Here is a 12,764-nt window from a genome sequence, read left to right as displayed (position 1 = left end):
TAGGGTCCATAAACGAGCGTCCTCTTTTAGCACCAGGTGCTATATAAACACAGTGACTGGAAATTATAGGTGTAGATGAGAAACCAGAAACATTAAAGCTTATAATTGTTCAAATCACTTCAAAACAGGCTCTAAGATAACAGCACAACCTTAAATCGATAAAATGTTGTTTTATGTACTAGGATAGAGAGTTTAGGATGTCTTGCAGCCAGGTGTAGACGTTATAGCTTTCTCTAAAGTCAATCTGGAATGTTCTGCCTATCCATGTGAGAGATGCAGACTCGGTCTCAACCTTTAAGTCTTTATTGAAGACTCATCTCTTCAGTAGGTCTTATGATTGAGTGTAGTCTGGCCCAGGAGTGTGAAGGGGAACGGAAAGGCACGGTAGCAACAAACCGCCCTTGCTGTCTCTGCCTGGCCGGTTCCCCTCTCTCCACTGGGATTCTCTGCCTCGCCTCAAACCCTATTACGGGGGCTGAGTCACTGGCTTACTGGTGCTCTTCCATGCCGTCCCTAGGAGGGGTGCGTCACTTGAGTGGGTTGAGTCACTGACGTGGTCTTCCTGTCCGGGTTGCCCCCCCCCCCCCCGGGTTCGTGCCGTGGGGGAGATCTTTGTGGGCTATACTCTGCCTTGTCTCAGGATAGTAAGTTGGTGGTTGAAGTTATCCTTCTAGTGGTGTGGGGCCTGTGCTTTGGCAAAGTGGGTGGGGTTATATCCTGCCTGTTTGGCCCTGTCCGGGGGTATCGTCGGACAGGGCCAAAGTGTCTCCCGACCCCTCCTGTCTCAGCCTCCAGTATTTATGCTGCAATAGTTTGTGTCAGTGGGCTAGGGTCAGTCTGTTATATCTGGAGTATTTCTCCTGTCTTATCTGGTGTCCTGTGTGAATTTAAGTATGCTCGTATGCTCTCTCTAATTCTCTCTCTCTTTCTCTCGGAAGACCTAAGCCCTAGGACCATGCCTCAGGACTACCTGGCATGATGACTCCTTGCTGTCCCCAGTCCACCTGGTCGTGCTGCTACAGTTTCAACTGTTCTGCCTGCGGCTATGGAACCCTGACCTGTTCACCGGACGTGCTACCTTGTCCCAGACCTGCTGTTTTCAACTCTCTAGAGACAGCAGGTGCGGTAGAGATACTCTGAATGATCGGCTATGAAAAGCCAACTGACATTTACTCCTGAGGTGCTAACCTGTTGCACCCTCGACAACCACTGTGATTATTTTTTATCTGACCCTGCTGGTCATCTATGAACGTTTGAACATCTTGGCCATGTTCTGTTATAATCTCCACCCGGCACAGCCAGAAGAGGACTGGCCACCCCTCATAGCCTAGTTCCTCTCTAGGTTTCTTCCTAGGTTCTGGCCTTTCTAGGGAGTTTTTCCTAGCCACCGTGCTTCTAAACCTGCATTGCTTGCTGTTTGGGGTTTTAGGCTGGGTTTCTGTACAGCACTTTGTGGTGACAGCTGATGTAAGAAGGGCTTTATAAATACATTTGATTGAATCTGATCAAGTCCTTTATATTTTTAAGCAACAGTTTCAGTCAGTCTAGCCCTTCTTTCTGTGATCCTGACCACATCCATTGAAAATAATGGATTTGGACAGTATAAATCTATTTCTCTGGAGAGTGGCTGGGTGTGGCTAGTTCCTCCTCCCTCCCCCAGCCCAAGCGTCATTGAGTTGGGCTTGGCCCCCTCTCCCCTCCCTAGCAGTTGCTGCTGTTCCTGAACTCTCCGTTCTCCGTGATCTGGAGCTTGGTGGGGGAGATGCCGTTACGAGTCTGCATGCTGTAGCGCTCCTTCAGCTGGGTCAGAGCGCTCATCAGGCGGGCGTTGGCCGCGTCTAGAGAGGCGATGCGTTTCTCCTGCAGAGTGAGGAGGGAGAGGGGGAGGAATAGAGAATGATTGAGGAAGAGAACGACGGAGGGAGGAAGAGAAGAGGGTTGTCATCACACAATCCAAGGAATCCTTCATAACATGGCTCTGACTGTACTACCGCTTCTAAGCAAACCAACATGACTTAAATAAAACAAGCAGCCACTATTGTAAAAAGAAAAGGAATGTGGCTTTAGTAAAAAGGTATATTGTCCACATACAGTACATTTTGTACTTGTCACAGTAATTCCAGTGGCTGGATTGTTTGCAGTGAGTAAGACCTATAATTTTCAATCTGAGGAGGCTGTTAACATTTATAAAGCCAGAGGGCGCTGTTCTCTTCAAGTCCATAGTCTGACATGTTACATTAAATCTGTGAATAAAATATTTGAGTAAATACTTTATCTTGACAGTTGTGGAAAAAACATCTATTGCCAGCCAAAACATCTCTTGTGGACACTAAACACTCACCTGGGCTTCAATGATCTTCTGTTTTGAGTCCACTATCGACTGCATATCTGAATGATCTTTTTTCAGTTCCTCTTCAACTGACATCAGCCTGAAAGAGTAACAAAGATATGTTTGTATTGATGGCTGTTCAATACCGTTCCATTTATTCAGCCACAGACATTCCAACGAGCCACAATGTGCCCGTCCTCCGATTTAAAGTTACACCAGCCTCCACTGGTAGGTAAAGGACACCTGGTGATGATGCTCTTCATCTGGAGCTCCTTGTCGTCCTGCTGCCGGCTCAGACGCTCCTCTGTGTCCTCCAGGCGCGCCTGGTACTCCAGCAGCATCGTCTGGGTCTGCTCGTCCTGGCCCTTCAGGTGACACTCATACTCCTCCAGCTTTTTGGCTGACTGACACAGCCTGTCCTGCAGGATGGCTATTTCCTGCTGGTACTGGACACAGGACAGAGTGGCAGTCAGACCAGTGTCGCACACACACTTGTCATTCTCAAAGCAGCCCCCATTCAGCGGGCTAAGAGACAGTTTGTGGTTGTTTGTTATGCTTTCTGTTCACTGCAGCTAGCGACTGGAACGAGTTACAACAAAACACTCAAACTGGACAGTTTTATCTCCATCTCTTCATTCAAAGACACAATTATGGACACTATTACTGACAGTTGTGACTGCTTTGTGTGATGTATTGTTGTCTCTACCTTCTTGCCCTTTGTGCTGTTGACTGTAATCAATAATGGTGTGTACCATGTTTTGTGCTGCTGCCATGTTGTGTTGCTCTCATGTTGTTGTCATGTTGTGTTGCTTCCATGCTATGTTGTCGTCTTAGGTCTCACTTTATGTAGTGTTGTCTCTCTTGTCGTGATGTGTGTTTTGTTTAATTTGTAATTTTTAATCCCAGGCCCCGTCCCCGCAGGAGGCCTTTTGCCTTTTGGTACACCGTCACTGAAAATAAGAATTTGTTCTTAACTGACTTGTCTAGTTAAATAAAGGTTAAATAAAAAAAATTATATAAAAATTATTCTGTTTTTCTTGGTCTCAACTGCTGACAGAAGAGTAGTCATATCATCTTCTGTGGAGTAACTACTGTAATGTACAGTGTATGGATGAAAACTCAGGTACACAATCAAGTAAAAGCTTCAAGTCATGCTATGAAAAGCCGGTCTGGGTTCAAATGTGGGATCCTGCAAAGCTTCAGGTACATTTCTGCTGTCTCTGGGAAATTCTGCCATCAACTGAATCCCAAACATATTCCTGAAAAAATCCCACAGCATTTAACAAACTTAAAAAAAGACACTGCTGTTGTGTAATGTACCAACTAGACTCCATAGAAACCATACAGTAGACAGAACCCGGTCTAAAACCATAGGGATTGAAATAGGACACATTTTTCAAATATTATATTCCATCACTGAGTACTGTATTGTGTCAGTTTAATACAAACAGATTAAAGAGCCCTTCAACTAAGGACTTTATAAATAGCATTTACGGGTAGTAATTGTCAAAAATAATGAACAGAAGTTTGATTTGTGTTTGGCTCTCACTTTGGCAGACCTGAAAACTGTGAAATAATCACTAAAACACCTCTTAAAAACATCTACAAATTGAAATCCAATGTGTGTGATTAAAATGTGTCCATGTAGTTTTGTAACTTCAGCTTGTAAGTGTGTTCAAGTGCAATATGTTGCTGGTGTATAATTCATCGGAGTAGCTAGGGAAATTGCCAGAGGGAGGAGAGGGCACACACTTGCCTGTTGAGATAAATCTTCTCTTGAGCTTCAGTGTGTGCAGTTCAGCCTATACTCATCTAGCAGATTGGCATTTATTGTCATGAATCTTGCCCTGGAGGCAGCTCTGCAGAGTTGTCTAGCTGGCACAGCCACAACATCTAACCCTAACCTTAACCACACTGCTTAGCCTAATGCCTAACATTAACCACACTGCTTAGCCTAATGCCTAACCTTAATTTAAGACCAAAAAGCACATTTTAGTTTTCTTGAATTTTTACAACATAGCCAATTATGACTTTGCAGCTGGCCCATCTAGCGGAAATCACTAAGTTCTGCTTCCAGGGCAAGACTCATGACAATAAACGTCAACCTACACCTGCACAACACCTACACAATGTCTACCTACATTTCAACAATGTCAGAATAGAGAGGCTAATTCAACACTCGTATACTGTACTATAATTTCACCACCAGTATACAGTACATCATGGTGCTTCTCTGCACACAGTATCATTTTAATACCACTTAAGCAGCAAATAACCCTTTAATATCCACATGCATTCAAATCATGGAAGACCTGCTAGTAGGGAGAGATACAGTGCCTCGGTCCGGTTTTTGCTTTTGGCTCCGCAACACTTTCACTTCATTAATAACAACCTTAGAATCACGTATTGATAGCTCATGTTAATAACCATGAATATGTTCTGACTTTATGCTACTCCTCTAAAGAAGTACAGTAGCCGTGCTGAATATTATGCGATGTTGCGTTGTAGCAGATGCTAGGTTTTACAAGATGCTAGACATTACCTTTTCAGTCTGGGTGAGCTCCTCTTTGTTTCTGAGGTCTTCCCTGTGCTTGGTATCTGGGTCAACTCCCTCATGGTCTAAATACTGCACATTCATATTCAACAGCCAGGCAGCAGTACGGTCCAGGGCATTGGGGTTCACAGGGGAGGCCGCCTGGTGGAACACACACACAACACGCACAAGCCTTCTGGTAAGTAATTGTTAGAAGAAGTGAGGCAGGGTAAATAAATGTTGCATGATGAAAATCACAAGCTACAATAGGATAGGGATGGCCATTTGACATGTTTTGGCTGTTCAAGTACTCGCATCATTTTTTTTTTTTTGAGTACTCAAACTGAGAATATATATTTTTAGAACACAAGGTCCGCACTGGGCCCATTTATCTATACAGTATGCCAACATATCACAACAATGCCTTATTTATCATAACTATTACAGATAAATCCTAATTGCTAAATTGCCTCATTAAAAAAGCAAGTGGCATGTAAGATTAATTTATTGAAACCGTAATATCAACTGGTTATTATATTATATCGTGAAACACAATCTTCAAAAAGGCAGTAACCTGCTTGTAGAACTCTATGGCTGTGTAATGGCATAGCCTTGTTTTGTTAAGTTAGTAGACAGACGCTCTTATTTCCTGAGCCCTTATCACAGTCAAGACACCTATTTTATAGTAAAAAAAACATGATGTAATAAAACAATATAACTGAATATTTTTCCAAATGAATAAAGTTGCCAGTGTGAAGTGATGCACATCTCATGCCTGGAGCAGTTATTATCAAAGAGGGATCATTTGAAACGGGGCTTTAAAATATCTTATTTTCGATATACAGACGTTCGATTTAGTTTATTCTGCCTGTTCTTTTGAATTTTCTAAATGGATGAACATTCCACATTGAACACTGCATAGTGATGAATTAAGGCCATGACATTTGTTTGGTGAGTAGGCATATGCTTGATGTTTCTGATGAAAATACGCTCTTTGTCTTAGTCAAACTAATGTTTCTGCATATTGTCAGTGTGGAACCTGTCTATGTTTAGGGGGGTTATAGCCTAGGCTAACTCATTCTAAATGGCACTAGCAGTTCGCAAAGTAGCTTAAGCGGAAAATAGATGGGACGCAATTATTCAAAAACTGCAGCTTGTTGTTAGAACACATTTTCCTACTTCAAACAACCAGTCCATTTTGAATTTGTGATAAAACAAATGTCATCGTTTGGAAAGGAATGTAGCTTGTGTATCCCATCAGTTAGATATATTTTTATAGACATTTATTTCTGTAGGCCTAACAGGAGCTTGTGTGCGCACTGAGCACGTGTGGAGGGAGGGGTTGGAATGGAATTGAGTGAATGTGAGGGGAAAGGGCATTTAGGGAAAAGAACAGTGTGATACTTGGTTTCTTTTTTGTAGTGCCCTGCAAATGCACATATACAAATGGAACACTAGAGTCAAAGCACTTTTTTTTATGGATAAAGATCATGCTTTGACGTCCATTCGAGGACTCATGCCCTTCAATGGGAAGCCAGTGTCTACTGAGGAGTAGGGCAGAGCCAGTGTATTCAGCTAGGGGGATCAGAGGAACACATGTGAAGCAAGGGGAAGACACGGGGGTAGTTGTTTTTGCATTGGTGAATTAACCATCTGGAATTGTCTATTTTAATGTTATTAAGGAATCACGAGAACGTGGAATCAAGTCTCTAAAACCTTGATAAAGAAGATTTTAATAAATTATGGAATTGATTTGTTTAATAGCAAAATGGTTCAGTTAGTCTATATGTCAACCCGTCTTTTCACCTGCCCCCTGGTGTGTTCTCTAAAAACCCCTCCTACTCTGGCTGGGACCAGGCAACCACCACAGACTCCTCCTACTCTGGCTGGGACCAGGCAACCACCACACACTCCTCCTACTCTGGCTGGGACCAGGCAACCACCACACACTCCTCCTACTCTGGCTGGGACCAGGCAACCACCACAGACTCCTCCTACTCTGGCTGGGACCAGGCAACCACCACACACTCCTCCTACTCTGGCTGGGACCAGGCAACCACCACAGACTCCTCCTACTCTGGCTGGGACCAGGCAACCACCACACACCCCTCCTCCTCTGGCTGGGACCAGGCAACCACCACAAACCCACGGAGAGAGAGACCCAAATACAGTGTGAAACTTGTTTTGATCCCAAATATTAACAAGGGGAGGGGTGCAGTTGTGTTTAGCTGGTAAATACTCCATCTGTTAACAATGAGGGTTTATTCAGACCACGGACAAAACTGATTTAGTTGAGTGGAACAGGCATTTAATAACCACTCCGGTGTCCACAGTCACACAATTAATTCTGCCTGTCTACTCCGTTCGCAGGCTTCAGCACTGAGGCCTGTAGGTTACCGCCTCTGGACTCACTGCCCTGGGTGATTTGCTATTGGCTTAGTGAGGCTGAGTGTTATTAATGCTTATTGAGGCCAATTGGGCATTAAATCCATACTCTCTTCACCAACCACAGTGACTGTGAGCTGGAGACCGCCACTAAGTTCATATCCCGCCTGGCTCATCCCTCTAGGCCACAGATGAAGTAAGGCTAGCAACGCTAATGGGCTTGGCTCTGTGTATTATTATTTTGGAGTTCAGCCATTGGTTATGGAGAGTTATTCCTCATCAGAATCTAATTTCCTACCTGCAACACCTAGTACATGCAATCCAAACTCTGCCAGATAGACATTAAGAGCTTATCAAATCTAGTGTTGCACGGTATACCAAAAATCCTGTACATTTTCGATACTAGAACATAAAAAACGGTTGGGTACTCCAATTTTTGTTACTTTTAATACTTCTGTCAAATGTGTCTCATGTCATATATGGATTGGGAGGATCGAGTCTGTCTAGTAATCTGTCTGAATCTTCTCAAGGGGAAAGTAGCTAGCCATGCTGCACTTGCACATGCCTTGGAAAGCTGCCGCGGTCATCCCCCTCTTCAAAGGGGGTGACACTCTAGACCCAAACTGTTATAGACCTATATCCATCCTGCCCTGCCTTTCTAAAGTCTTTGAAAACCAAGTTAATAAACAGATCACTGACAATTTTGAATCCCACCGTACCTTCTCCGCTGTGCAATCCGGTTTCCGAGCTGGTCACGGGTGCACCTCAGCCACTCTCAAGGTACAAAACGATATCATAACCACCATCGATAAAAGACAGTACTGTGCAGCCGTCTTCATCGACCTGGCCAAGGCTTTCGACTCTGTCAATCACCGTATTCTTATCGACAGACTCAACAGCCTCGCCTGGTTCACCAACTACTTCTCAGACAGAGTTCAGTGTGTCAAATCGGAAGGCTTGTTGTCCGGACCTCTGGCAGTCTCTATGGGTGTACCACAGGGTTAAATTCTCGGGCCGACTCTTTTCTCTGTATATATCAACGATGTCGCTCTTGCTGCGGGTGATTCCCTGATCCACCTCTACGCAGACGACACCATTCTGTATACATCTGGCCCTTCTTTGGACACTGTGTTAACTAACCTCCAAACGAGCTTCAATGCCATACAACACTCCTTCCGTGGCCTCCAACTGCTCTTAAACGCTAGTAAAACCAAATGTATGCTTTTCAACCATTCGCTGCCCGCACCCACCCGCCCGTCTAGCATCACTACTATGGAAGGTTCTGACTTAGAATATGTGGACAACTACAAATACCTAGGTGTCTGGCTAGACTGTAAACTCTCCTTCCAGATTCATATTAAACATCTCCAATCCAAAATTAAATCTAGAATCGGCTTCCTATTTCGCAACAATGCCCCCTTCTCTTCACTCACGACGCCAAACATACCCTCGTAAAACTGACTATCCTACCGATCCTCGACTTCAGCGATGTCATTTACAAAATAGCTTCCAATACTCTTCTCAGCAAACTGGAAGCAGTCTATCACAGTGCCATCCGTTTTGTCACCAAAGCCGCTTATACCACCCACCACTGTGGGTGGTATGCTCTAGTCGGCTGGCCCTCGCTACATATTCGTCGCCAGACCCACTGGCTCCAGGTCATCTATAAGTCTATGCTAGGTTAAACTACACCTTATCTCAGCTCACTGGTCACGATAACAACACCCACCCGTAGCACGTGCTCCAGCAGGTATATCTCTGTCACGTTCTGACCATAGTTCTTTTGTGTTTTCGTTGTTTTAGTGTTGGTTAGGACGTGAGCTGAGTGGGCATTCTATGTTGTGTGTCTAGTTTTTCCGTTTCTATGTTTGGCCTGATATGGTTCTCAATCAGAGGCAGGTGTTAGTCATTGTCTCTGATTGGGAACCCTATTTAGGTAGCCTGTTTTGTGTTGGGTTTTGTGGGTGGTTGTCTTCTGTCTTTGTGTCTATGCAGTAAAAACGGAGGTTTTTGGGTATAAAGAGACTTTATCGAACAAAATGAACATTTATTGAGTAAATGAATGTCTGCTGAGTGCAACCATATGAAGATCATCAAAGGTAAGGGATTAATTTTATCTCTATTTCTAAATTGTGTAACTGTTCTATCTGGCTGGCTACTGTTTGTAATGATTTGTTCTCATAATTGTAAGGTATGCTTTCGCCGTAAAGCATGTTTTAAATCTGACACAGTGGTTGGATTCACAAGAAGTTAATCTTTAAACCTATGTAAAATATGTTTTGTTTTCTGAATTTTTATAATGAGTATTTCTGTATTTGAATTTGGCGCCCAGCAGTTTCACTGGCTGTTGAAGAGGTGGGACCCTACCTTCTCACGTGCCCAAGAGAGGTTAAATAACGTTTTTCTGATTTTTTAAATGCATTTGACACAGCACAAGCGACACAGTCACTTTTGAAAATCAAGCAAGAGAGAAAATGCAGACAGCATGGCTTCTTCAAACGAAACATCAAACCAGCCTTCCTTGTTTATCAAATCAAATTGTATTTGTCAAATGCCTCGAATACAACAGGTTAGACCTTATTGTGAAATGCTTACTGACAAGCCCTTAACCAACAATGAAGAGTTAAAAAAAAAAGTTAAATCAAAATAAAATAAACTAAAGTTAAAAAAAAGTTACAATGAGGATATTTACAGTGTACAGGTTAGTCAAGGTAATTGAGGTAGTTTGTACATGTAGGTAAGGGTAAAGTGACTATGCTGCAGCAGTGTAAAAAAGGGGGACAATGCAAATAGTCCAGGTAGCCATTTGATTAACTGTTTAGCAGTCTTTTGGCATGTGGGTAGAAGCTGTTAAGGAGCCTTTTGGTCCTAGACTTGGCGCTCCGGTACCGCTTGCCATGCGATAGCAGAGAGAACAGTCTATGACTTGGGTGGCTGGAGTCTTTGACAATTTTTAGGGCCTTCTTCTGACACCGCCTGGTATAGAGGCCTGGATGGCAGGAAGCTAGGCCCCAGTGATGTAGTGGGCCGGACGCACTAACCTCAGATGGCAAGCAGTTGCCATACCAAGCGGTGATGCAACCAATCAGGATGCTCTTGATGGTGCAGCTGTAGAACTTTTTGAGGATCTGAGGACCCATGCCAAATCTTTTCAGTCTCCTGAGGGGAAGTAGGCGTTGTCATGCCCTCTTCACGACTGTCTTAGTGTGTTTAGATTATGATAGTTTGATAGTGATGTGGACACCAAGGAACTTGAAGTTCTCGACCCGCTCCACTACAGCACTGTTAATGTGAATGGGGGTGTAATCGGCCCTCTTTTTCCTGTAGTCCACAATCAGCTCCTTTATCTTGCTCACTTTGAGGGAGAGGTTGTTGTTCTGGCACCACCCTGTCAGCTCTCTGACTTCCTCCCTATAGGCTGTCTCATCGATGTCGGCGATCAGGCCTACCACCGTTGTGTTATCGGCAAACTTGGTGTTGGAGTCGTGCAAGGCCACGCAGTCACGGGTGAACAGGGAGTACAGGAGGGGACTAAGCACGCACCCCTGAAGTGCCCCCGTGTTGAGGATCAGCGTGGCAGATGTGTTGTTGCTAGTGATGTACCGATACGACATTTTTGGCCGACGCCGATATCTGATATTTTCCTTGCCCCAAAACAAACCTGATACTGATAACCGATATTATGCACTAGAATGCCTTTTAAGCATTCTAGTACAGTTAAATAGTTAACACACACACATGGACGAAGTGGTCAAAGGCGTGTCACAAGAGGCAGTCCCTGGTTCGAATCCAGGCTGTATCACATCCGGCTGTGATTGGGAGTCCCATAGGGCGGCGCACAATTGGCCCAGTGTCGTCAGGGCCGTCATTGTAAATAAGAATTTGTTCTTAACTGACTTGCCTAGTTAAATAAAGGTTAAATAAATAAATACCTCCACTCCCGCACCTTGTTGACAAAACTGGCTTCAGAAGCAAATTATGGGAATATGAGGGACAGACCACCTAAACTACTAAGCAAAAGGTGTTGCGAAGCAGTGCAAGGAAGTTTGCATTGTAACACTGTCGTTATTCTACTAAATTTGAATGATTTTTGACTGACAATGACATGAACATACAGGCTAAAGAAGGATTTTTAAACCTTGAGACAATTGTGACATGGATTGTGTATGTGTGCCATTCAGAAGGTGAATTGGCAAGACAAAATATTCAAGTGTCTTTGAACAGGGTATGGTAATTGTGTCAAGAACTGAATGCTCCACCACCCACAGTGAGACCCCCCTGATGTTACATGCTCTACTCACTTTGTGCATGGTGCGCTGCTTGGTCTCAGGACTGTCCCCTTTAGACGAGGACGACTGCTGTCTCAGACGGTTGCCGCCACTGGGCCCCCAGTCGGGGGATGATGACATCATGCTGCCACTGGAGGGCCGCGGCCCGGGGTAGGCTGTCTGGAGCATGTTGGGCGGTGTCCTGCCCCTGGTGACGGGCGGAGGGGGCTGGTCTATCCTGCGCTGGGGGCCGGCACTGTTCTGCCGCGGCACGTTGGGCTGGTGCTCCCCGAGGGACAGCTGGCGGCGGGTGGTGAACTCACTGCTACTGCCTCCTCCACTACTGACCGCCACCCCCTGGGTGAGGAAGACCCCCGGATGCTTGGGGGTGTCCTCTGTGTTGTTGCCCTGAGAGCTGACGGAGCTGTGGCCATCGGAGCCCGAGTCGCCCAGGGGACCCCGTGGGGACACGCTCATGGTCATCCCCGTGGCCATCTGGTAAACAGGGTTCTGGAAGGAGAGCGGGGCCAGGAGCTGGGTGGGCCTCCCTGGGGTGCTGCTCTCTGTGCTGGGGGTGGTGGGGGTCTGGCCCGTCCTCCTTAGAGTGGGCCCGGGGCCGGGGGTGGGGATGATGCCCTGCGGGGTGCGGGTGGCCCAACCCCCAGGCCCAGGGGTGACGGGGGACTGGCTGTCGTTGAAGAGCATGTCGCTGGGGGAGCCAGGGCCGGGGCCAGGGGTACTCTCCACGCTGCGGCTTTCCTGCAGGTCCACCATGGACAGACTCTTGCTGCTGTTGGGGAGCTGCACCTCAGCCTCGTTGGCCTCCGAGTAGCTGGAGCTTCTGGCTGGAGACTGCTGGATGCCAGAGTTCCTCGTCACAAAGAATATATCCTTGTTCTCTGGGGTTGGCGACGGCAGCCTCGTAAAATCCACCAACCTGCACCAAGACAACGGCATCAAATGAGAGAAATGTTGTTTTAGACCAGAGACACTGTAAAGATAATAGTCTTGTGGTTTTCAAAGTACTGTTAAAAAACGTATCAATTGTAAAATCAACATCTATTAAAAGGCCCAGTGCAGTCAAAATTCTGCTTTCCAGTGTTTTATATCATACGTGACTCATTTCAGGAAGCTAGGCATATGTCGCGCTCCACTACTTCACAGAAGAGGCATTTGAATGTAAACATTTCAAAAAATCTAAATGCGTTTTTTTGCACGTTCTGGAACGTGCACTTTCATGTACTTTAAT

At 45.3% G+C, this 12,764-nt stretch overlaps 1 protein-coding gene across 1 annotated transcript in view; it reads right to left on the bottom strand.

The window, feature by feature from the left end:
- Nucleotides 1-1,701: 1,701 nt before the first annotated feature.
- The window catches only part of LOC120053949 (disabled homolog 2-interacting protein-like), a 71,507-nt gene continuing 60,444 nt past the window's right edge, over nucleotides 1,702-12,764 (bottom strand). The window contains exons 12-17 of the mRNA XM_039001281.1: nucleotides 11,549-12,452; nucleotides 5,437-5,439; nucleotides 4,872-5,024; nucleotides 2,573-2,766; nucleotides 2,342-2,429; nucleotides 1,702-1,860 (exon numbers count right to left, since the gene is read on the bottom strand). Of these exons, the coding sequence (XP_038857209.1) occupies nucleotides 1,702-1,860; nucleotides 2,342-2,429; nucleotides 2,573-2,766; nucleotides 4,872-5,024; nucleotides 5,437-5,439; nucleotides 11,549-12,452 (1,501 nt within the window). The remainder of the gene's footprint in view (nucleotides 1,861-2,341; nucleotides 2,430-2,572; nucleotides 2,767-4,871; nucleotides 5,025-5,436; nucleotides 5,440-11,548; nucleotides 12,453-12,764) is intronic.

Source organism: Salvelinus namaycush, chromosome 1 (assembly GCF_016432855.1).
Source record: "Salvelinus namaycush isolate Seneca chromosome 1, SaNama_1.0, whole genome shotgun sequence".
In the NCBI taxonomy this organism is placed as follows: Eukaryota; Metazoa; Chordata; class Actinopteri; order Salmoniformes; family Salmonidae; genus Salvelinus; species Salvelinus namaycush.
The sequence above is the reverse complement of the archived record's forward strand: the minus strand, read 5'-3'. Positions and strand labels throughout refer to the sequence as shown.